Source organism: Zootoca vivipara, chromosome 10 (genome assembly GCF_963506605.1).
Source record: "Zootoca vivipara chromosome 10, rZooViv1.1, whole genome shotgun sequence".
Lineage (NCBI taxonomy): Eukaryota > Metazoa > Chordata > Lepidosauria > Squamata > Lacertidae > Zootoca > Zootoca vivipara.
Window position 1 is genome coordinate 51,137,527 of NC_083285.1, and position 25,975 is coordinate 51,163,501.

General features: G+C 42.8%; 1 protein-coding gene across 2 annotated transcripts in view; it reads right to left on the minus strand.

Annotated features, from left to right (window-relative positions):
• Nucleotides 1–826: 826 nt before the first annotated feature.
• BRAF (B-Raf proto-oncogene, serine/threonine kinase) overlaps nucleotides 827–25,975 on the minus strand; it is a 55,028-nt gene continuing 29,879 nt past the window's right edge. Inside the window, exons 10-20 of one of the 2 annotated variants that reach the window (XM_035126517.2) lie at nucleotides 24,876–24,995; nucleotides 20,562–20,698; nucleotides 19,590–19,707; nucleotides 19,012–19,096; nucleotides 17,354–17,530; nucleotides 15,130–15,176; nucleotides 14,257–14,375; nucleotides 13,550–13,681; nucleotides 11,896–12,030; nucleotides 9,392–9,545; nucleotides 827–5,929 (exon numbers count right to left, since the gene is read on the minus strand). In XM_035126517.2, coding sequence (XP_034982408.2) covers nucleotides 5,907–5,929; nucleotides 9,392–9,545; nucleotides 11,896–12,030; nucleotides 13,550–13,681; nucleotides 14,257–14,375; nucleotides 15,130–15,176; nucleotides 17,354–17,530; nucleotides 19,012–19,096; nucleotides 19,590–19,707; nucleotides 20,562–20,698; nucleotides 24,876–24,995 — 1,247 coding nt within the window. In that variant the 3' untranslated portion in view covers nucleotides 827–5,906. The remainder of the gene's footprint in view (nucleotides 5,930–9,391; nucleotides 9,546–11,895; nucleotides 12,031–13,549; nucleotides 13,682–14,256; nucleotides 14,376–15,129; nucleotides 15,177–17,353; nucleotides 17,531–19,011; nucleotides 19,097–19,589; nucleotides 19,708–20,561; nucleotides 20,699–24,875; nucleotides 24,996–25,975) is intronic. The other variant, XM_035126518.2, reaches the window with a different exon arrangement.

Sequence of the window (25,975 nt, forward strand, 5' to 3'; positions counted from 1 at the left end):
GCTTTATTGGACGAGTATGTATGGTACCAAACATGCTTATGTAAAACCACATTGGCAAAGGTCCGACCAACCCTAAAAACAAAACAAAACACAAAAACACAAACCCCATAAGCATTCCCATCTGCCCTCCCTTTTGGAAGTGGTACAAAACCACTGACCGGTGGTAGGTCCTGGGGGTTTTCAGCTAGCTTACGTTGCCTTGAGTAAAGGGCTGGCCCGTGACATTTTGCTGCCTAAGGTAGAGGGCAGGATGGCACCTTCTCCCCATTCTACATACAGAGGCTGGCTGGACTGGGAAGTGAATCTTATCTTCTGACACAGGTGGCAGGGTAATATCCTCCACCAAATTGGAGGCAGGCTAGTTTGGAGTGAGGGACACAACTTTGCAGCATATGCAGCTCTGCCCTCCGACAAAGGGGAATGGCTAGGGGGTTCAGGAATGACGTGGCCTGCCTCTGCTGCCTCGCGCATTAGGAGTGGCCTGCCTAATGGCAGAGCTGACCTTGCGCAGTGGGTGGGACAATGAAATCTCTGAGCATCACAGAACAAGCTACAGTTGGGGTGGCTCCGTGTACCTTGACTGAAGACACTCTGGTGCACTCCCTCTCCACTGCTAGCAGTGAATTACACCCGAGATTATTGTAACTGAATACAGTTCTAGACTACCCACGTAGTTAGGCCTACCAAAGAAAGAAGAATGGAAGCCATGGAATAAGTGACTCTGGTGCAATTTCGTATCGCAAAGCTAACCTAGCCAAAGTTGGTTCAGAGTGAATCCAGAACATAGTCCCGCAAGGCTCAACGGGGTCATTCCCTTCGGGCAACATCCAATGGACGGAAAGTTACTTAGCTACAGTACTATGAACTGTCTGTGCTACACATGCTGCACTCGCGGTCCAAAAAGTGATTCAGTATAACACACCTGCAAACACATACCCCCTACCAGAACTCTTTCACTAAGCCTTCTGCTACAATCCCCCCCCAAAACCAAACCAGAAGCACCTGCTCCCACACAGAAGATCAAAATGTAACGCTCTTTCACAGTGGAAATTGCCGTATAAGAATGCCCTTCACAAAGAGTAGCAGAAACTTACAGCAGGTATGATCAGGGTGTAGGTTACGGTGGATCTCAAACTAGGTTTGGGTCAACTGCTGCCCATTACTGTCTCCCAGCATCGAAAAAAACCCCCAAACCTGGCGGCGAAGCAACAAACAGCACTGCAAACAACTTTTGCATAAATATCCCCAGTGCCAATGCAAGGATGGTGCCAATGCACAACGTGTCATGCCAGTACAAAGATGGCATCAAGTCTCGTGTGCATTGTCGCCTTCTTCGCTGAGGAATTTAGCAGTTAGACCACGGGACAACAGTGTCTTAGAAAAAAAAACAAATCCGCTGTTGGAGCCCACCTGCCTATCTTTTCAGGAGAGCTCAAGGCGGATTCTTCATTTTCAAATTTAAGGGCAATTTCAAGCAAGTGAGAGCACAGAATTAAAGTGACCTGTACTATGTTTTATCAGATTATGGAGACTCGGGGACGACAGCAGGAAGGAGAAAAGGGAAGCTTCAGCATAAATGTCCTACTGAAGCAGCAGCCAAATGACCTGCAGTATGTTCAGATGCAAGTGGAGAAAAGTCAAAGCGTATGTAGCTCATTCTAAAGTGCTTTGTGGGAACAAGACCCTTTTCCTACCGCTTTATCTATATATTTTTATTATTAAAAAAACATCCTTACTGCACATGAATGAATAACAAAGTTGTAATACAATCAAGCCAGGATACACACACATTCGACATTCTATAAGCCCAAAGAGAAGTGTGCATTTTCAACTAGTATTTCCAATGAGCTAAGCAGGTAAGAATAGAACTCAGCAGAATTTGGTCTCCCGTACATGATTCAAAATTTGGCAGAGAAGCAGGGCTGGCCTTAGTACTAGCAGACCTTAGAAGGGCAGCATATTTGGAGAGCAGCAAAGGGGCTGTTGCTTCCCCATGTCGCTTCGGGGCACTTCTTATTGCTGTTCAGGAACAATTAAATATGGGATAGGCCTTGTTTGCACGTCACCTTAAAGCATAGTTTAAACAAAACAATGATTTTAAGTTAAAGAGCAATATCCTGGAATACAGCAGCTCACAAGATCCCCACAGGCTCTTGCTGTTCCTTCCTTCAGTGCCCTTGGCTTACCATCATGGTCTGTTAGACATGATGTCAAGGAGATAAAGATGTCGAGGAGATTAAAAAAACTGCACAACTTTTAGAAGACATCTGAAGGCAGCCCTCTAACAGGAAGTTTTTAATGTTTGATATTTTATTGTATTTTTATAATTTGCTGGAATACGCCCATATGGCTGGGCAGGGTATAAATAATGAAATTGTTGTTGTTAGGAGAAAGACTATGAGCACTGGTTCACAAGTAATGACAAGACACCCTCTGGTATGTTTCTTCCCCAGGGTGCTGAAAAAGGCAGGGGAGGAGAGGAGCATGGTCTTTTGAGCATAAGGGAATGGCCATACCTCAGTGGCAGAGCGCCTACTTTGCAGTCAAGTCTTGGTTAGGAACATTCCACATCTGAAATCCTGGAGAGCCCTTGCCAGTCAGTGCATCAAAAATACTGAGCAGAGGGACCAACAGTCTGGCTCGATTTGAGGCAGACTTGGTATACAAGTATGGTTTAATGTGATGTGCAAAATGGGCCAATGGCTGCAAACCTCAGGAGGAAGAGGAAAGGGTGGGCCGCCTGTGAAGTGCAATGGATTGGCCAGCAGTCAACATTCGAGCTGTAATTTTTTTGGGGGGGGGCAAAGGGAAGAGGCACCAGAGTGACTGTCTGCTCTGAAGAGAAATAGGGACATGAAAGATGTCACATGCTCAACAAGTATCAGGCTAGGCAGGTGGGGCAACAGAACTACAAGACTGTGGAGAACAAGTGGAAATGCCAGAGGATTCTAAGGTTTCACCTAGCTAGCGCGGGAATATCCCCACATCCTAAACAGCAGCAACAGACCTCTAAAAGCCCAAACAACCGGATGCTTAGGCATTTTCTAAATCTGGTCTAGGACGCTTGCACATCAGAAAGTTAAGCACTACAACCTGCATGTGGAAAACCCACATTCTCTCTCTTGCAACTACCAAACATCTCTAAATGGCCTGTTCTTCCATGGTGATGCTTGCCAGCACTCAAGCCCCGAGAAACAAAAATGAGGTTTACTAATGTAGGAAAATTCTACAGCCAAAAAGTATGGGAAGCAGATGGTGCCTTCACTCCCCACCAATTAGGATGTGGGTGGACTAAATGGTCCCTGGCAGAAATTTGCACCGATTCGTGTTGGATTTATGGGTGTGATTCCTTATTCACTGCCCCATTACCCCAATGCGATTTGGAATGTACAGGTCTCAAAGAGCTACTGCTTGGTTTTTATTTGTCTTGCATGGTTTTAAGATGATGATAGGAGACGTCTTGCTATTTTCTTCTTTTAATGCCAGTAGTAGCATACTCCAAAAGTCTCTGTGCATTGTAGTGTGCACACACATGAGCAATTGCAAGGGTCTCCAAATGTTCATCTCTGTAACAGACCTCTCGCCACTCCAGGTTCAGCGGTTGGGTGGTGGCAGTAGTGATAAGAAGAGGCAAGGTAAGTATGGAAGAATGGTCCATATTCAGAAAGTTTGAGAAACACTGCTCTCAAACCAAATCTGCACACCGACACACACAAAAACAGCTAAGAAAAGCACAGCAAACCAGAATTGTGTTTTTCTGGTTCAGAGTTATTGTGGGTCGGGCACACTCTTTGTACATCCACACAAACTGCATTATTCTCATTATCCTGCCCACATCCACTGGAATTCTCTCTAGCACAACCAGCCGCAGAAGTAAAAAGGAACTGCCCAAGAACTTCCATAACTTCAGTAGCACTTGTGCAGAGAAGGCATGAAATATGACCCAGTGACTTCTAACCACTTGCTATTGCTACCTTGATTATGTCCCATATTTCAATTGTTCCTTGGTCTAATTTCTGTTAAGCGCCCTGGTGCTCAACAATAACAATCCAATGAAATGACACTTGTGGTTTAGAAGAACAAGGACCACAACAGGGTATGCTTGCTTTCCATGAACATACCTTATTTCCTAGAAAGACAGTTCCCTTTCTCTTAGCTTTCCTAAAAACAGAGCTATTTATCAATCACTACTTAAACTCTCTCATCAGATGACCAGCTTCCGCTAGAAATGTTTAGTAAAGGAGAGGTTGTCTCCAGCCTCCTATCTTCTGGAACTGGGCAAAAATGCACTAAATGTCAAGGCTTCGGTGGACATTGAGCTTCTTTCTAGTGGCATCTAAGTTGGCTCTTTAACAAAAAGAAAAGAAATGAAATGAAAATAAATCTACTGTATGTTATATTAATCAACACAACAAAGAATTCTGCTGACAGCATTCTGATTCCAACTAGGGGTAACTTTCATCCCCTCCCCCCCTTTTCTGGATAAAAATAAGAATTAGGACCCATTTTGCAAATGAGGATTAAGAGCAAGACAAAGAGAGAAAGCAAAATACAATCGCCACCATTTTTAAGCCACAAGACATAGAGCAAGAAAAGAAGTGACATAGAAAAAGTTGGGGATAGGCAAATAGTGAGCGAAGATGTCAATGTTGATCCAGCAAGTACCATTTCTTAACAAAACCTTCCCAGCAGACTGCCATTTAAGACAACTTACTGCATATTAAAACACACACACTTGCTGAGTTTGCAGATTTAACATGTTTTAAAGTTCTTTTTCAAAAAGTACCAAAGCACAATTTTTGGAATGTGTAATTCTTTCAGGGAGGGGTTGCAGATGGGTTTTCCTTTTTAAAACATAATCAGTTCAACCTGAGAGCTCCCGTTTATGAAACATTAGGTACCTGACGTTATCTTGCACCTTTTAAAATAGGTACATTTGTTTTTCATAGTCTGCATTAGACTTTTTGGACACCCCCCCAAAAAAGGCAACACACAAACATACAGAGTGAAATGATATCAGCAAAAAATGAAAAGAAGCTACATGTTTCAACACTTCGATGCAATTTTGTAAAAACGTTTGTTGCTGGACAGATGAGCGAGAGAAAGAAAGCCCCCCAACCCTTTCTGAAAGTGTACAAAAAGGAAAGATAGGGGAAAGGGTGGCTCTGAACAGGAGATAAAAGCAATTCTGGAAAGAGAAGGTGCAGCATCCCCTTTTCCTTCAAATTAATCCTTTCTCAGACTCCCCCTTCCACGTATCTGCCAATCTGGCCATGTTCCTGTTGTCGCGTTTTTTTTTACCTGAAAGAGCAGGTGCTCCTTCAGCTGAAAAGGATATACTGCATTTATCCCATTGATTGGTAAGCACACCAGGAAAAAAAAGACCACACATAACCCTAGGAAAAAAATAAATCAGACCCGAGGATGATTGTTTTGATTAGCTGTGTCTCGTCAGATGTTCAGCCTTTGATAACTCGTTGTTAGAGGGAGAAAGCCGACCAGCAGACCATCCCAAGCCAATGATGCAGTAGGAGTTCCAATCTCATCATGCCAGAGCACCAGAAAGTCAAAGCATGAGCCCTCCTCTCTCCTGGGAATGATGCCAATGGAACAGGCAGCCACAGCCAAATGCACATGGCGTTTAGACTGGAGGTGAACATACAGGCAGCATAGATTCTGGTTCCTAACAAGGGATTTTCCCTTCCCACCCAAAGTTGGATTGGTAATTCCATTCTGCTCTCCTCTAAGCGTACAGATCTCTTTCCTCTAAATTTCTTTTCTTTTCCTGTTTTTTTTTTGAGGGGCAGAAGAGAGTCTGGATGTTATAAAAAGAAACTGTAGGAACACAAGACTATTTTTTTTATAAAAAAAATGAGAGAGTGGATTTGCTGCCAATGTTGCCGTGGCTACTTGAACGCTGCAAATTCGCCTGTAGAGGGAGGACAAGAGCTGAGTTTAAAAAGTTGGGTTTCATTCATCAGCAAGACAGAAATGTTATCCAGCATAAATTTGACACTATATACAGGATGCAGCAGGTGTTAGGAGAAATGTAATTGTTAATAATTAAATGTACAGAAGGATATCATTGGCAGAGACAGAAGACAAAGTTACTTTCCCCAAATCTCTTAACTATGGGTTTCCAAAAAGCAAACTTGGCCCATATGGCAGGGTAGTAAGAGCCTGCATACTCTCATGAAGAATGTGCAAATGCAAAGTTTTATCATCGTTCAAATTTCTAAGATTATTCTCAACATGTTTTAGCTTACACTGATGTGGTAGCCACACAATGGCAGCTGCTCTCTTGGGGTCAAAAAAGCAAGGGTTTATTGGCATGTCTCTCTGCTCTCCAAACCCCCATACTCATTTTGGAATATATATATATATATATATATATATATAAAAATGTCCAGTAGCATCTTAGAGACCAACTAAGTTTGTTCTTGGCATAAGCTTTAGTGTGCATGCACACTTCTTCGTGTGCACACAGACGAAAGCTTATACCAAGAACAAACTTAGCTGGTCTCTATGATGCTAATGGACAATTATATATATATATATATATATATATATATATATATATATATATATATATAGACTGTGTCAGACCAACACGGCTACCTAACTGATTTAGGAGACAGGGAATGGATGGAGCTTCCATTTCCTGTCACATGGTGGAGTTAAAAGAGTTTATCTGAAGAAGCTACACTCTGGAAAACTTTAAAAGGTAGACTTTCTAGTAGCTCTACTTCAGAGCAGCAGGCTAACCAAATACCATACTATTAGCATGTATGTGCACCCTATTAACCCTACCCAAATGAGAAATTTTGAGCTCTGGTGTCAAAAGCAGGTATGCCTGGGTTCTACTTTCTCCAGCTTATTACCGGTACATAGGTCTCTGGTCTCTTATCTTAGCAAGGCCCTGGGTGAACTAACAGCTTCACCATTTGTTGCAGTAGAAAAAGCAAAACCTTGTGCTTTGGGGCTAATTTTAAGAACATTCATGTTCTTTCACCCATTCCAAACTACAGCCTTTGGTTACCACCTTCGGTCCATTTAACACTGACTGCTGGCTAGTCTGTAAATAAGAAATTGCACCCCCACCGATCCTCTAGTCTTCCTGATTCAGCTTATCATTCAGAGTGTTAATTGGTGCCACGGGATTGTGAAGATAAAAATGTGTTAATTTGGAAATGCAGGGCTCCAGTAGACATTCCATCTAGCCATAGACTAAGAAGAGCATTTGCTCAGTCTTCCTCACCCCCAAGCTATGCAAAGCATAAAGAGGGGAAAAAATCCTAAGGCCATTTTAAGACTTGTTAGAATTCAGAGTCATCTTGGTCTCAGGTTCAAAACTTTTGAAAGTTTAAATTTAAGGTAGTGGTGGTGGTGGTAGATAATCAGGACAGTAGTATCCTGAAATTCTGTGAGCTAGCTGAAAAACAAATGCTTAGAATTATTTAGTTCTCTGATTCTCTCAAGAGAGAACCTCCACGGAGCCACTATGCAGAAGCAACATAACCTAGTAAGGTGCCCGTCAAAACTTTCTGCCCTGTCCTGGATGCAAAACCAGCAAGTGCTCACAAGGCAGCTTGCTGGAGTATAAAGACAGCCACTGCTGGGCAATGATCAAGGGCAAGGAACCTGATACCCACAAGCCAGGAAATGTCACAAAGAGGAGACCTGCAAGCTGCCGCCTTCATGTCGTGCAGGCGTGTGACCGATGATGGACTATCAGACACAAGCCTTGGCTTCATCAGTTCACACTGGACACTGCAGGTCGCTTCAGATAAGCCATGGGCAATCATAGTGCTGAGGCAGCAGCCCCCACACCTCTGCTGCCAAGTCACATACTTCTGCTACCTACAGCCATTTCAGGAAATTTAAATGGTGACCACTCAACTCCGTCAGCTGCGTACTGGCTTGTAGGGGAATTTCCCTACTTCCATAGGTCTGACAACAAAGTATAGCAAGAACACTCATGAAAACTTCTTCTAATCACCCGCAACTTGTCTGAGACACCAACCATGCTGAGCAGTTTACAATTGATCAGGAATCACAAAGCAAGCAAGATCATTGTCGCCTAGACAAAAAAAAGCTTGACACATACTGATGAAGGTTATTACTGAAATACTTGTCACCCGAGGTGAATGTAGCACGAAGCAGGTTTATCTGTTTAAGGTAGGTACTCCCAATGTGGAAGGTTGGGAATGTAAAAAGTCCTTGACTTCAGGGTCCTTGACTTCCACATTACCTTACTGGAGATCTAATCGGACAAATTCTATACACAAGCATAAAACGTTTTCTCCACATAAAGGAGAACTGAGTAGAAACATCGACTCGTGTAAAGCTGAGCATTAGCAGCAAGCCACTGACTTTGTAAGAGAGCTGGTGGCGAAATTTTCTTTTCCCGCCTTTAAACAACTTTTAAAGTTTACTACTCTGCTTTTACGAGGCCATTTCCTCCTATTATGAGCACCACTGCTTTAAAGCATGGCCACACAGACAAAAAGCAATATTCACTTTTTTAAAAAATGTCCCTTCTAACCTGTTAAAAGTTGAGCAATGCTTATTAACATGCCTGAAGCAGACCGGCGCAAAGGCATGGGTCCAGCAATGATTTTAAACAGCTGCAAAGGTGTGTTAAGCAAGAGCTGTGCCAGAACAGAGGCAGTAAGAAAGGACAAAAACAAACAAACCCAAGAATAAAATGAAACAAAAACACAAAGAGACTTTCAATTCCAAGTAAGCAACAATTTTCAACAAGCAGTAAGTCCTGCCAAAGTCTTTTATGTTCTGTTCACCTTTGCTCACTGAAACGAGGGTGGGTGCAGTTGGCCTTTTAAATCCAAGTTCATACTTGCCTTACTTTTGCCCACTGTCAGCAACGCTGCTGACTTGAGAAGCTAACATGGTTGCTACCACATGACACTGACTGAAGGGACAAAACAGGCAGCTTAAAACGCAAACATAAACCTCTACCAGCTACCTGTGCAGCAGAGATGGCAAAAGAAAAGAAGGAAATTTGACCTACAATCCAAACATAAATGGAGATGCATGTGTGTGTGTGTGTGTGTGTGTGTGTGTGAGAGAGAGAGAGAGAGAGAGAGCTAGCTAGCTAGCTAGCTTTCAACGACCTTTTCCCTTTTCTACTGAGCAGCTTTTCATGGTTGGCAATTGCCAGGCCATCCATCGCCAGCAACAGATGCCCTGCTGGGAATATATACATGATTGAGTTTAAAAGGTAAGTTCTTTTTCAGTCAGTATACCTTCCCCCAAAACAAAGCAAACCAGCTCACTGGAAGGTGAAACATATACACACATGAAGGGAGGCGGGGGGCACACTAAACACGCAGGCACATGCTTTCAACTTTTCAGATTACAGAAAACCCACCGTATCCCCCTGCCTGGATGGGTGTTTTTGGAGAAGCGCAAGCATACAGACTAAAATCCTCTGTCTGGAAACCAGCCCGGTTCAAGGAGGGCTCAGATGCACTGCGGTGAATTTTTGGCAATGACCGGGCCAGGAGCTCAATAGAGGCGAGGATCTGAAAACAAAGAGAGAAAAGAGAGAGTAGGTGTTGCAGAGTGAAGACAACAGAGCAGTTCCAAACTGGAACAAATTAATTCTCAACGAATTATGATTCTGTCAATTCTGAGAAGGGCTGTCGCTGTGTAGTAGAATGCCTGTTTTGCATGCAGGTTCCATCCCTTGTGTCTCCAGGTGGGGCTGAGAAATAATTCTGTCTGGAACCACAGAGAGCTGCTGCCAGGGTTGGCAAGAGTGGGTTAGATGAAACAATGGTCTGACTTAGTATGAGATTGCTTCCTACGTACCTATGCAAGGTTCACTGAGAAACCTAGTAAAACAGAGAAGAAACTGCCCTTCAGGACTTAAAGCTGCCCCTCCTACGAAGATGGCAGTGCCACTGCTTGCTTTGGCACTCTCTGTTTAAGAGGCAATGCTGGAATTAAAGGCTTTAGAAATGTCTTGCTGCTTTAAGCACTACTAGAAAGCAAAACAGGAACACTGCCATTTAAGCCCTGAAATGATGGTGCTGAAGTAAATTCTTAAGAGCACTGATGCTGCAATTGCTCATCATGTTTTGTACCAGTCCCTGTCCAATCTTCTCAGAAAGGTTGACAGCATGGTAGATGGGCAGTGCTCTCTATTGGGATTATACAATCTCCCTGTTTACTGGTCTTCGGCCAGCAGGTTGTGATCCACCTGAGTCATGTCCAGATTTCATGCGAGTTGTACCAGTTTAACACCATTAGCCCCACCATTTTGTTTTCCTTTGGAAAGGGATCGGGGAGAGGAGGAGGAGGGGGGGAGAGAAGTGCAGACACAATAGGTTAAAAAAGGTAAAAGTTGGTCCCACAATGTAGATTAGGGTTAATGGTGAGTCCCAGATTCAAAAAGGGCTTTAGACTCTCGTCCTAGTGAACTGCTGGACTAAACGGATCCAGTGGGCCTTTATGCTGAAGCTCTACTGATTTCTTGTCATCGGAAGAGTTGGGCATCATTCAGTATTGATGATATGCACAATAGGGACTTCCCCAAACTGTTGTGTGTATTGATAAAATCATCTGAAGCTGCCTTGTGGAATGAAAAATCAAAACCAACAAAGGCGGTGGTGGTGAAGTGTTTTGCAGCAGGAAAATGGAACTTGCAGCTATTTCACAGACTATGTTGAAAAGACCCATGGTGCTAATACTTCCATGGAGACAGTCACATAGACAAAGAGAGGCAGAAACCAGTGCGTCTCTAGCAACAATTCTATTATTCCACATGCAGAGCAGGCTATTATTATGCGATTCCCAAGCCAGGTACATGCCAAAGGGCAAGTCATTCATTTTTTGCTCTAAAAGAAGATGCATTTCTGATAAAAAAAACTCATTTAGACTCCCTTAGAGCCAGTCTAAATGCAATATGAATTCTCTCCTCATTTTATAGGAAAGGTAAAGGTAAAGCTATCACGATGAGGGCTGAGCACGATTTGAGCATGGATGAAGAAGGACCTTTAATAAAGTAATGTAGTGCTACCTTTTAAAAATTACTCTTTGCAGCAGGAAAACATGTCACTTGCTGCAGCAGTACCGGTGGGCTTTCCATTTATTTTGGCAGCGGGAGCTCTCTGCTTCGCCTGCCACTACAATGACCCTGAATGATGCTTGCAACCTTAGCATCACCCAGTGCCATTGCACTGCTAACATCTTCCAAGCTGTTCAGGACAGAGATGGGGCGACCAGAGCAAAGAAGGCCTCCTTCCACTGTCACCCCTAAGAATTTTTGGAAGCAATTACCCTGTGAGGAAGAACGACAGGACTGTCTGCTATGGGGGTTTTGGCATTGGGACCCATGCCTGCTGCAGAAGGAATGACAAGAAGCCAGCAGACTCCAGTTATGCCTACAAGGCCTCACACTGTGAGGTCAACAACTTCTGGCTGCATTGCCGACACTTCTGGGAAGGCCAGGTCACCAGACCTCAGGGCCCTGCCAAGGCCTGTCTTTGAATGGTGAACAACCTACTTCCATGCAGCTGGTTATTATAGCTACTTGTAACACTAAGTTTGCTTGTTTTCCTCTTTCCTTCCCATCCCCTTTTTCCTTTTGTGTTGTGCCTTGTAAGCCCAAGGGCAGGGACTCTGCTGTCTTTATTGATGTGAAAGCTGGTCCCAGAGTGAGGAATAAATATTTTAAATAAATAAGGCTTCTGTAGAACAGCCAGCTCTTCTTTTTTATAGTGAGAAGAGAAAAGCAGCAGCACTGTAAGCCACAGGAAACATCCCATCCTGGGCCATGAAACTACCCAAACAATTTCATCCTCCACCCCCCAAAAGCATAAGAATATTTGTCCAATTTGAATGTAGTCAAATATTAGGAATATTTCTTACCTGTGGGAAGAGGGGTCGTTCATCCCTTTTCTTTTTCAAGCATTCTGCCATTAGCCTCTTCATTGCTTTGGGACAGTTACTTCGCACTTTGCTGAGATCTGGAGAGAGGTATCCTCGCCCCACCATAAAAATGATCTTTGTTTGCAGCAGGGAGGAAAAGAAGAGTGGGAATGAGAAGGTTCCAGCAAACATCTACTTTCTACATTAAACTGGGCAAGGGGGAAGCGTTAATGTATAATAATAATAATAATAATAATAATAATAACAACCCTGAACTCCAGGCTTGCACAGAACTTGTGATCTTTCAGTCCATGCTATATTTCAAAGGTTTTCTAAACCCAAATTTAAAATTCCTTTCACACTGGAGGGTAACAGTAATTTCACAATAAGATGTGCAACATACTCATCAATGGTAGCTTGGTACCCAGTTATAGTCTGACTGGAATGAATTAATATGAATACATACACTCAGATATGCACACATATCTGTAATGTGGCATCAGTATTGAATAAATTATGCTGCCTGCTAGACAACCCAAAGGTAGACACTAAATTGACCTATCTCCTGCCCCCTTTCACGTAAAGTGAAGGTTAAGTACTAGACTTGTCACTAAATATCTAAGATAGTGCAACTCAATTTTAATATTCATTCTGTACAAGCTGTCTGCCAGCCCACTAGATATTGTCAAAATGCAAGAAATAGCCAGTCACCCTGTTCTGCAGGGATAACCAGGACCCAAAGATCTACTTTAGGTATGTCCATGTGGTTGAGCACAGCCAGTGGGATTTCTTAATCTTACTTAAAGAGAAGACTATGTGCCACAACACAAGATGAGTCTCAAAGCCCTCTGTTCCAAAAACCATGGAGGTTGTTAGTTAAAAAAAAAACCAAGCCCAAAGACCCTCAGCCCTAAGTTATTTGTGTTATTCTTTGAATCTTGACCATAACGTTGCTCACTTGCCGGAAGTTCAGTGTAAAGTGATACACAATTGTGCAGAACAAGATCTCATAGAATCATAGAGACCACAAGGGACATCCAGTCCAACCCCCTGCCAAGCAGGAAACACCATCAAAGCATTCCTCTCATCAAAGAGGGCAAAAATATCCCAAATATTGAAGTACTTAAGGATGTGGTATGGATCAAAGAAAAACAAATTAGGTACTTGGCATTTCATCCTCTGGGTTTCTTACCAGAGCACTTCACTCATTTTACCTGATGCCAAAGTTGTATTTTTTCTTGCAGTCATCTCGCACCTTATCTCTGAGGAATTCAGGTCAATATACATGGTGTGTGTGTGTGATCCCATTGAATCCCCAAAAACCTGGGAGGTTGGCTATGCTGACAATGTATGACTTGTCCAAGCTGACATGGCCCATGTCTCTCTGGTCAAAGCCCAATACTATCAAATGCAAAACACTGACTCTTAGTGGAAGACAGCACAAGTCTATGTCCTCAACACTTCCTGCATTTTTTCTACTTCCTTATATATGACCTTTTAAAATTATCTACTTAAAGCAGGAAAAAAGACACTTATGACAAAAGCCATTTTTACAAATTTTAACCACTCATTAATTATTTCAGACAATGACACATGATGGGAATGTGAAAGCACCAACAAAATTCAAGCTTCCCCAAAGCCATGAATGCCTTACCTGGTCCCTGTTGTTGATGTTAGAATATGGTAACTGCCCAGTCATCAGCTCATAAAGAACAATCCCAAATGCATACACATCTGACTGAAAGCTATATGGGTTTTTATCTTGCATCCTAATTACCTCTGGAGCCTGTGATGTAGAAGAGAAGAAAACTGCTTTATTCTGTTGCATTGAAAAGCTATTTTCTTATGTCTTACGTCACCAACCCGGGAGACTCCATTTCTTGAAAGGGAGACATAAAAGCCTTTAATGGATGTGAGACGTCTATAATTCTCACATATTTAGCCTACTCATTTGACACTCATTAATACAAATTAATCCATCATTTCCCCAGGTACGCAGGTAATAAACTGCTTTAAGGAGAGTTATTATCACTTTTCAGTGATCATAACAGGGAAGTCTACCGGGCTAACATTTTGTATGAACACAGAGTTGACTGTAAAATAGAGCCTCCTATTGGATAAAGTATGGCAAGGCATCTGTGCGCTGGGATTTAACCTCCAAAAAGAGGAGAAAGGAGAACTCCCTTGCAATACCATACAAAAAACAGAAGGTTCCATGTGCAGCGGAGAGCAGTCCTCTATTACGGTGCCTTATAAATGTTGCTATCCCTATCCTAGAGACACAATGAAATCTACAACAGGAGATGGTGTCAACTGTTGGGTGGATCAAAAAATAATTCACAGAATAACCCCTTTATTTACCATCCATAGAATTGATCCAGACAACTGTTCAAACTGATGGGACCCGCTCCATCGTGATTTCACTGTTGCTAGACCAAAGTCACCTATTTTTACCGTGAGGTCTTCATGAAGAAATATATCTGAACAGAGGATGTAAAGGAAAAAGGGGAGAAAGAGGCAATCCTAATTTCCCATCAGAGCACATATTGTGGCCATTCAACTACTACAAAAGCCCAGATCATCAGCCTGCATTATTATCTAATCGCTACCTATAGATTCTAAGCTGAAATTTGAACAGTGCTCCTGTTATCTAATACTGTAGTAAGCACAATAAACAAACTAAGGAAGAGTCTCTATAACTGGCTTGACTGTATGGGGGTCCTGAAAATCTGAAAAGGCTAGTGGGAGTTTCCGGCATGTCAAATGTTGGTTTGAGAGGAAGCCAGCACAGTGCTTCCATGGTGTCACATCACTTGTGTGCATGATACATCTTCAATCAAGACTTGATTTGTTTTTGGCTTGATGTCATCATGCAACAAAGAAAAAATCACCCTGATTTAGCAAAGGAGAACCATGTGCACATTGCCTGCTGGACTAGTAATTACAAGGATAAACTAAAATATGAATCAGAATGCAGATATGGATTTATTCACACTTCACATTTTCAGTAAGATACGAATTTGGATGTACGCCCTCACTTCTGCTCTACTGCTACTAGTTAGGCATAAACCCTTCAAAAAGCCTTGAGTGGGACAACTACCTTGCCCACAGATCATCAGCTGATCTCACCTAACCATGCTTCTTCCTCTCATGTTTTCAGAACAGATACTCACTTTAGGGATGTGGGAAGGGGAGGAAGAACAATAAAGGTCAGGTCTCTTAGAAAAAGGATACTATTACTCTTGAGGTCTCTGTGGATGATTGACTTGGCATGCAAGTAACTGGAAAGCAAGAAAATATTAGATAGAAAGTTGACCTTATATTTCTGCTTATCAAGAGCCTGCTGAATGATCTCAAAGATGACACAAACATATGGCAAAAGTTGTATAGTGTCTAAGCCATTTGATTATTTACTGCATCTGTCTCCCATTCTTCCTTCAAGGAGCCAGCTTGCTATGTCAGCTTGCACCTATCAGCACCTGCAACACCCCAGCTTCTTAAGACAACTGAGTTGCAAACCTACATACACTTGCCATCCACAAATCTGCAGCTATTTCTGCCCACTCCCCTTTGGGAAGAAAAGTCTGGAGCTTACTTTGCCAGGGCCCAAACACCTCCAAATCTCTCTAACACACTGGTTCCCCAGGGGGTCCGTGGCCCCATCCCTTGTGTGTCCCCCCAACTAAATATTTGTCATTTTTGCATGATATTAATGAGTTTCCAGTAGACCTAAAATCCTTTGCTTATTAGGGAGTACCCCCACAATTTGTTCAAAAAATTGCTTTGCCGAGGTAACTATCATAGTTATCAAAATTTTCAGAAGTAGGGGGCCTGCGGCTTGGCTTTTGAAAAAAAAAATTAATTAGCTAATTGGGAACCACTGCTCTAATATATTGTAAATTTCATTTTAATAGTGGATTTTCAGTCCAATCTGTTTTTGGGTGCCAATCCTGGCTGAAAAGCAGGTAAAAATACAAAAACAAATTACTTGGCAGTAACAGGTAGGTAGCCGTGTTGGTCTGAGTCGAAACAAAATAAAAAAATTCCTTCAGTAGCACCTTAAAGACCAACTAAGTTTTTATTTTGGTATGAGCTTTCATGTGCATGCACACTTCATCAGATACCAGTTGCATGGAAATTAATGCAATTCAAAGCAAGTAGACAAGCTTAGGATTGGGCAGCCAGAACATACCAGCTATAAGACAGCTTCCTATTTATTAGCCTAAGTGACATTTATGGTTCCATCATATTCCACCCCTCTAGTATCATGAGGCACTGCTGCCAATTTCTTCACACCCACTTGAAATGTTTTAGGAGAAAAGGGAAGATGAGAAATCATTCTCCTTTATATCAGAACATTGTAGAGCAACACAAATCACACACTCATTGTTCCTGTTACTGGGAAGACTGTTAAAACATGCTGGTATTACATAAATGCCAATCTGCAGTAAGGCTTGACTTGGGGAAGAGGGCATATCACAGCAGGCCATATGCATGCTGGAGGAAGCCTGAAGGCAATGCAGCTCAGTTACTTGTTTCTATGCAGATATGGCAGGAAGCAGCAATAGAAAAAAATGTGAGCTTCCATCTAAGCCCTTCCAGCTTAGCCCTTCTGTGTTATCAGGGATGGGAATTAAAATGTTAATTAAAATGTTCATTTTCCCCCTCTTGCAGAAAAGCAGTGCTTTGGGTATAAACTTCCTTAGCACCATACATTAAGAACAAATACAGTTATATTTAAAATGTCTTGGTAAAGAGCTTCTCTCCTGTGATAGCCACCCAAATATAGCTACTGATCTGTCTTTACAGCAGTTAGTGTTTTATGACAAGAAGCCGGATGGCTTGGTTGGTGTCAGCCACTGTAAAGCATCATGCTCTAATGTTAGGTGGAGGAAAAATGTAAGAGATTTTATTCTAGCTGTCTTCAGTAAAAAGTAAAAATGATGAAAATCTTTAAATAATGTGCTAAGTTTGAACAAAAGACTAGTAAGGAAAAAATTGCTTGCCACAGAAAAAAAAGCCCACTTAGAAATAGTATCGGAGTTGTATAAAACACTTCAAAGTGAGACCTCAATTTTAAGCAAACACTCGACATAATATTGGAGAGATTTTAAACACTACCAAACAATAATCACTGTCAAGTCATATTAAAAAGAAGGGACTTCATGTCAATTTCCAAGTGTCTATGCCACCAGACAAAGTATCTGGAAGAATTTACGAGAATGCCTCCCCACTGATTCTATGATGCTGCCAAATTAACCTCATGTGTTAGGGATGGGGAACCTGCAACTCTCCAGATGCTGATAGTTACAACTCCCATCATCACTGACCACTGGCCATTCTGGCTGAGGCTGATGGGAGCTGTAGTCCAACAATGTCTGGAGGGCCACACGCACTGGCAAGCTCAGTGTGTGGAGAACTCTCTTTTCCCTCCCTCCCTCCTAATGAGTATACTTACTCCATTCCTTGTGCTGTCTGCCGTGCAATATCTATCAGCTTGATCATCTCAAATTTGGTCTCAATGATATGTAGATGGTGGTAAAGACTGGAGCCTTCACACCACTGCGTAACTATAGCCAACTGCGGCTTTGTTGAATAACCCATGAAAAGCAATATATTCACGTGTCTTGTTTTCCTGTGGAAAGAAAGGAGTGCTTAAAATCACCGAAAACACTTTTGATGGGTTGGAAGGCTCTAACAATGAATGCCCTGATATATGATGAATCCTGTTGGATTGACCAAAGTCCATCTAGTGCAGATTCCATATGGACATCTTGGCTGAAATTGTCGAATCCCCTTTAAAGCCATCTAAAGCTAGTGACCACTGCCACATTCTGTAGCAACTATTTCATTAAATGCATTATATATGCTGTAAGCCACCCAGAGTGGCTGGGGAAACCCAACCAGATGGGCAGGGTATAAATGATAAAATTGTTGTTGCTGCTGTTTTGCATCATGGGTTGCATTCAATGGTGGTTAAGCCCTGCAGATGTTGTTACACTCCAACTCCCATCTGCCCTCAGCTGTACAGCCAAATGACCAAGGATGATGGCCATCCTCTTTAGAGGACCTCAGCTTACCCATCCCTCAGCTTACCTATCCCTGCCACTATGCACTCAGGTTGGGGTACGCAACTATCACCTACCCACCTACCGCAGCTCTCTGCCCAATATCCTGTTCTGATATGGAAGGTATTCTAAACCTTGAGAACAGGTTTTCAGGGAGCAAGGGAAATACTCCCCCACCCCCGACTTGGGCAAGCAGAAGTGCTTTCCGCAAAGGCAAAGGCAAAACTGGATACAACCCCGTATGAAATAATTGCTGTCTGTACAGATTCTCCTGCCAATCAATTTAATTGAATGACCTGAAGTCTGAAAGATGGAGTAAAACTTCTATCTACTGTGACAGACACTTTGAAGAATTAGTACTAGAAGACACTGGGAACCTGCAATGTTACAGGGTATTCTTGGCACATGACAGGAATGCTTCGGCTCGGAGTTTCAGTTAGCCACAACCTCTTCTGGGACCCACCGTGTCACCTTTTCTCTCCCTGCCCTGGGATTTGCTGCTGTTCTTTTCTACTGACACCTAGCATTCTTTGGGCTTCTGAGCAGACTCAGTGCTCATCCGGCTATTCTTTATTTGTTTTTTTGGGGGGGAGGGAGTGCCCCTATAGATTTTTTTAAAAAATGATTTTTGTACTCGGGCTTCTCCCAAGCATGTCAATACCTCCCTCTTGTTTCATTTTGGGTATGTAGTTCTTGGCATTCAGCACATGAATTTACTATGAGAGGGAGCGATGGGGGCAAGGTCAGCAAGCAGAGCAGAGCCAGGAAAACAAGGATCCATGAAGACTGAGAAGGAAGTGCAGGAAAGATTTGCTTTCTCTCTCATGGTAACATGGATCGACAATACAGAAGCATCCAATATTCCCTCACTGTGTGGGCATGAAGACATGTTTATAATGGATAACACAGGACCAGAAAATATCAGGAAAACACAAACTGCCTTTCAGCAGAAGGACTGGGAGGAGCACAGTGTTCTGAACAAATGGCTCAAGCTCACTGGCTTCTCAAGGGAAGTCAAGCCATCAAAATGCAACTAACACAACCTTACCTGAGCACTCCTACTTCATTTTTAAAGGCTTGTAACTGCTGAGGGGTGGGGGCTGTAACATTCAACATTTTCACTGCAACATCACCTGAAAAAGCAATTTTAAAGAATATCAGCTGTATAATATGCACTGCTCAATTTTTCTTTTTAAAAAGCAAAACTCTGATATTGATATGTGGTGTTCTAGGTGCAAAATGTGGCTTTTCTTCCTTTTGATTACTATTGTCACGCCGTTTCACAAACTGCTTTTGGATGCCTGAGCCCTCCTTTTCGAAAGGGATCTGCTATGCAGCGTAGAACACTGCTGTTCAAAAAAACCCCACAGGACTAAAGCTCCCCTGGGTGCATAGAATCGGCTGCACAGGATTTGGACCCCAACTACTGCATTTTCTTTCAAAAGACACTCTTCTCACTCTAGCACACAAACTTGGGAGAGCTTTTACAGAGACGACGAAGAGTAGGAGACCTCAAAGTCTTTAACAAAACTGAGATTGGCTTAATCTGCTAAGGTTTTGGTGTCACACGCTTTAAAATAGAAAAAAAATCAACTCAAAAAATGATTTGGTGCAGGAATTACATACCATGCCACTTTCCCTTATAGACTGTTCCAAATGACCCAGACCCTATCCTTTGTCCAACTGTGATCTGGCCATCTGGTATTTCCCAATCATCACTTGAGTCTCGCCGACCAAGAGTTTTCTGCAAGAAAAGCAACCTTAGTAATACATCCATATGTTTTCCTAACGCAGAAAGCCTTACAACTACTGTCAGGGGGACTCCCTACAGGGAGCCTCCCCCCATCATCCTGACCAGCACTTTGCCCAGCGACAGCGCTAGCAGCGGGATGGAGGAGGGAAGGCTCAGCGAGGCATCAGAGCCCTGGCAATGCTCTGGGGAACAGATGGTGGAGGAAGGGCTCAGCGAGGCATCAGAGCCCCTGCACCACTCTGGCCAACAAGTGGAGGAGGGACGGCTCAGGGAGGCGTCGGAGCCCAGGCATGGCTCCAGCCGGCAAAGGGAAGAAGGGGCACCGCTCCTTCTGGCGCCCAAATTGAAGCGTGCACCCAAACGTAGGGCTAAGGGGCGGCGTTTCGGGGTGCCCAGGTTATTATGCTGGCCCTGAAGCAGACGGGGGCCATTGCTGGATTCTGAGAGTGACTAGGAGGTCATGCTTTCTGCTATCTGTGCACTGTAAATAGTATGCACAATAAAACCCATAAAGACACAATGGACTTTACTCTTTACTCGGGAGTAGCTGCAACAACTCCCTGACAACTACACTGGTGTTTCGTATTTTGTTTTTGCTAACCATAAGTAGTTACAACCCATAGTTTGCAGCCATAATGCATAATGCTACACTAAGTTTACCTCTGCAAATGAAGGGGGTGGGTGGAATTGGCATATAGGAGGAGGGGGAGGAATAAGTGCCCAAGGGTTTGGGGCACTCCTGATTTTCTAACCACAGCTAGAAGTTTGGGCAGCACAACATCTACACTGAGTCTCTAACGTGGTAAAGCCTGGTTGCCAATTCAATAAACCAACTTTGGACTTACCATTCTGCTCCGGTCTTCTGAAGAGGAGGAAGACTTCCTCTCTCGCTGAGGCCCCGGGGATTTCTGCAACGCTTTCACGCTGGTGAGGGACCCAGGTAAGGAGGCAGGTGGCGTGGCAGACAAACCCGTGGTTGAGCCTGTATTTGAGATTAAAAGTCAAAAGTACTTCTGGATTTCTAAAGACATAAACATTCCCTGCTAGACTTGTTTCACACAACAGTTAAGTGCAGAAATTGCAGTTAAGATGCAATATTTCCAAACATAAAAGGCATTTAAAAGTAAGAGGTAAGACTTACAAAACAAGTGCACTTAACACACATTTTCAGGTTGCAGTCCTAGCACACTGAATTCAGTTTTAAAAAATCTGCTGATTTCTGTGGGATTGTGCCTTTAATTCACAAAAGAGGAAAGATCAAGCTTGTTCAACAGCAATCACTGCAAACTGCCCAATTGCAATTAGTTGCTTAATTATTGGACCAGCTCACAAATTACATTAAGCCATAGTTTAAAACAGACTTTGGTGCACTATGAGTGAGCAACATGCTGCTCTATGCTCACAAGTTCCCCCAGAGCACCTCCCTGCTCCTGCCACTCCAAAGATGAAACAATCCAGAGTCCGACCAGCTATATTGTCTGAACGCTGATTTGTGACTGGTTTTCTGCAAACAAACAAACCACAAGTCGTAAGTGAAGAACAAGCCTCAATTACAGCTTGTGGTTTGTCTGGAGGAGACAAAGCATGAACCTGGGTTTTGACACTTGGACAAGCCAGACTCTAGCTTATTTGGTCCATGGAGCAGACTCAGGAGTAGGAAAGGAGCGCCAGGGGAACTTTTGAGCAATGTGGACCTGCGTGTTGCTCATTCACATTACACTATGAATTTAAACTAATGTGACAGAGCATCTAAAATGAGTGCAAAAGGAGTTAAAGGGCGTAAAGATTTCAGGCCCACGTTAATCAAAGAACCTGAAGCACATTTTAGATTTTTCTGGGCTGCACCCATCCTTTCTTTAAGCAGGCAAGATGCGAAGTGAAACCGTTTTTGTGAACTCAGTTTGCCTCTTTTTAAGAGAAACTTCAGACTATTTTATATTTTGTTTAATTCTGCTGGCTTTCCTGACTTGCTACCACTAACCCTGTAACAGCCTTCCCCAAACTGGTGCCCTCCAGGTGTTTTCGGCTGTGCTGATGAAAGTTGTGATCCCAAGCACCTGGAGGACACTAGATTAGCAAAGGCTGCCCTAGGAGAATCTGAATACAGTTGGGCATGAAACCAACTTCCCCCACCCCACATGCTACATAGCAAACAGTTCTTGAAGCTGAAGGGATATTCATGTAAGAGATGAACTCAAGAGCCACAAACAGGCCTAAATCTACGCAGCTTTACAATGCCACCTAAAAGGGAACTAATTCAAGTGGCTGAAGCCTATCTTATAACTGGGGAAAAGATGTTACTGGCCTGGGCACAAAAGCAAAGAAGCCACACACAGCTGGATTTTGTGCTGAAGGCTCTATGAGGCTTCAGGGATTCTGAGTCCTACAATAACAGTGTGTGTGGGGGGGGTGTCATGGTTTGTTCTGCTGCTGGGCTTGTGAAGGAGCTATCACAAAAGTAGTATCCAAGCAGAATATGCATTCTGCTCTACTATCTCATTTACCTTAAGCAGCACCTCACCCTAAAAGCATTAAATAGGAGTATTATTTACAGAGCACTACTTGTTGGCACTACAAAAAGAAAAATGCAGTTTGGATATTGGAATATCAGAAGCTCAGATTTGGAGGAGTAAAATCCACGACAGTAATATTTAAGTTTACAACTGTTTTCTTTTCCCAAAAGAACAATTCTGAATGCAATCTTATGCCTATTTGCTTTAGAAGTAGGTCTCACTGTGTTCAAAGGGGCTTTACTCCTCACAAGTGCATTTACGACTGCTGCCTTAGCAGACTAAAGGCTTCTCATATTTCCTGCATCCTGTAATGGGTTGGGGGACCTTACAGCTTTGCCCCTAGACACACAATTTTTCTCAGTGAGGGCTCTCATTGTGCTGATGGTTTCAGCTATAACAATGGTTTCAGCTATATGGTCTTCTATCCAATTTACTCTCTCCCGCCTTCTGTGACGCTTCCTTACAGATGTTCCACTGCTGGCTCAGACTGAATAATGAAGCCCAGATTTCTGCATTGAGGCCCTTAATTCCTCTCCTCTGCAGCATCTTTTGGTTTGTCCTCCCAGTCTACATGTAACAGTGGTTACTTCTGCCTTTTCTGCATTTGTAGTATCCACCCTTTCCACTCATATGATGCCATTCACATGCCACAGTAATGTGACTCACAATTCGCTCCTCCCCTGGTGTGATCGGGATGAAAAAGCCATGAAGCCCGGGTTGTCATTTCTCCCAAACCCAGGATCATGGCGAACAAACCAGTGTCGCAAACCCAAGGTTTGTTTTTGGCTTCATGCTCATAGTTTGTGAGGGGTAGGTAAAGCATAGTAATCCTGATTTGGACATCATGCTAAACCAAGTTTTATGCCTTGCTGGTCCTGCTTGTGTCAGGGTAAGAGTGATTGGGCAGGATGCACTAGATTGCTGTTCTTCCACAGGGGATTAACCGGGATTTACCTAGCAGGGCCATATCTATTGGGATTTGAAAATTTGAAGAAAAATTTCAGTGTGGGGAAATGAACGTGTAAAATTACAATTGGAAATTTTTTTTTTTAATAAGCTGCTAACTTGGTCTGAAGTGTCATCTTGACACTTTCCAGGAGTGTTGGACTAAATTTCGAAAGACACAGGGCCATCAATACAATGCTAATCCTACAGCAGGAGGGGACTGCTCTTAGTCACTTTTTAGAAGTTATATTATCTCTACGGTCATAATTAAAACCTGAAACTTTTGAAAAAGCTGCACTCATTATCACAAAACATAAAACCATATTTAGAAAGTGTTCATTCTGATTTATCTGGTTAAACTACTTTATTATAAAAGCTACGAGGAAGATCCAATGTGGGTCATACTCACAAGTAAACTAAATGAAATCAATTGACTCCAATAGCAAGTTCATCAATTTCAACAGGCTTACTCCGAGTGTGACTTAGTTGGAGATCAATCTATACATTTTGGAAATTGTTTAACAAATGGGGGTGAACTGCCTGTTGCTTCAAAATGGAAGCATTCAAATTTGTGTATCGCTATTTTTGTATGCGTTTTACGGCTGTGCACTGCCACATCAGCATCATGCTTCAGTTTAACATCTGGGCCACAATCTAGTAGAGAGAGAAAAATATCACTAAGCATGCCCAGTTCTGTGCTAGATTGCAGCCCTGATGCTTTTGCTTAGCAGAATTTGTTTAGAGGCAGCCAAAGATCTGCAGACTTAAGTCGAAATGGAACTTGCTTGTGCTTTAGTGCACAAACCGAACCTGATTTCAACTGATGTCTGCAGAGTTCTGTAATATATTCCATTAGTATCCAGATTAGTCACAGCCCCAACATATCATCAGTGAGATAAATCATATACTAGAAGGTAATTAATTATATACTGAAGTGAGTTGTCAGCAGAATTGTTAGTACTTTGCAACAGTTCTCTGGAAGACAATATTAATTGAGGAGCTCTATCTCGAGCATTAAGTTGAAACTGACAAGTCAAGGAAATTAGGAATATCAGTCTCCTCCAAAATCCTGCAAAGCCTTAACATCAGACAGACAACAGAATAGTTCTGCTGGAACCCCAGGTCAACTTTTCTAGCAACCTTCGCTCTTGTGAATTTAAAAGCAGGCTGATCTGTAGCCAAGAAAAGGCTTAACCTGTTAATTTTGGCAGATGCACCTATTGTTAAAGGAGTACAGGAGTAGGCTAGGCTGTTTTCTTTGGGGTGGGTGAGGTCAGTTGGCAGCCTTTAATAGGGGAATCTCTTGGAGTGCAAAATAGTTTGTACAGATGTTAAGCGTTTGCAGGACCTCTCCTATCCTCATTTCCATTGCAACTCGGGACCCTTGCAACAAGCAACACTTTTTGAAAGGCAGCATGGAAAAAAAAACATCGTCTCTACAATGTTCTATATCCAACGCAGAGTAATTTGTGAGTTTAATAAGGGTGAGTGAAAATGGGTGAAAAAGCACATTCAAAGCATTCCAGCCAGGCCAAGCCAAAACAAAAACAAATACAAACCCAAAAAACAAAAACAAAAAAGACAGTGTTTTGATAAACTCACACACTTACATACACACGCTGTGAGGGTGAGGCACAAACAGCATCTGTGGTTTTTATTTAGTTTGATTTGGGTGAAAACGAGAAAGAAGAGCCCAACTACCTCTGAACACTGGGCCAGGCTCAAAATCAAACACTATCTCACTGGGGACAGAATGGAGGAGGGGACTGGGAGTCCGGGATTGGTATTTCCGAAGGCAGCGCATCAGCTGGTTCATAGGGGCTGTTAGAGAGAAAGAGACGGGCAGGCAGAGACAGGAAGACAGACACACAGAAGAAATGAAAGTCATGGGACATAACTAAGGTGCTTTGACTCCTAGGCATAGATCGTTTATGACTTTGCAGGGGAGAACCCCATATTTCTACTTTTTTTGTTTTTTGTTTTAAAAAACACACCAAAAAACCAAAAACAAAACCCTGAACAGCATACTTTCAAATGGCAGGGAATTGCTACATATTCTCAGATGCCCAGCAGAGAGCTTATTGACCAGAGTTTTTAAAATGACACCATAGTACACAACATTTAAATGTTGGGACAAAATGGGCAAAACTGTTCAAAAGCCACAGCTACCTGGACATATACAATAGTCAAAACGGGCAGCAATGTAATTAACTGGTGGGGTTTGCAGTTTTAATTCACACCTCTGAACTCAAAATTGCAAAGTAGTAGCCAGCTTGTCAGATGGAACCAACAGAAGAAAGAAAGAAATCCTGGCTGAAACAAGGTTTGTCTTGAACACTGAAGTCGTAAATTGCACATGGGATAAAAAGAAAGGAAGGTGGCGGGGGTGGGAGCGTGGGACATAAAAGAAGCTATGGAAAGCGAGAAGGCCGGCTGATTAGGGACACATGCTCTCCTGCATTATATGGCAAAGCCCATACTGCGCACTCAGATGATGAAGAGCCAAGTCAAAGCCTTAACGAAGCCTGGCAGCCAGTTAGCAAATGGAGCTCTAACGGGTTTTGCAGCAGCACTGCCATAAGCATGTTTGTTACAAGGTGAGGAAAGGATATAAACGCACAGCGCTGGCTTTTACTCTCAAGAGTTGGACCCATTCATGAGAAGTCAATTCAAGGCTGCTTTACTTTTTTTACTGCATGGGAGCATCTTAGCCACCATACCTGTTGTCCTGGATGCATCCAGACTAATGAGGACGAGCGGCTAGATGTTTAGTTCTTTATTGGCACATCAGCTCCACTCCC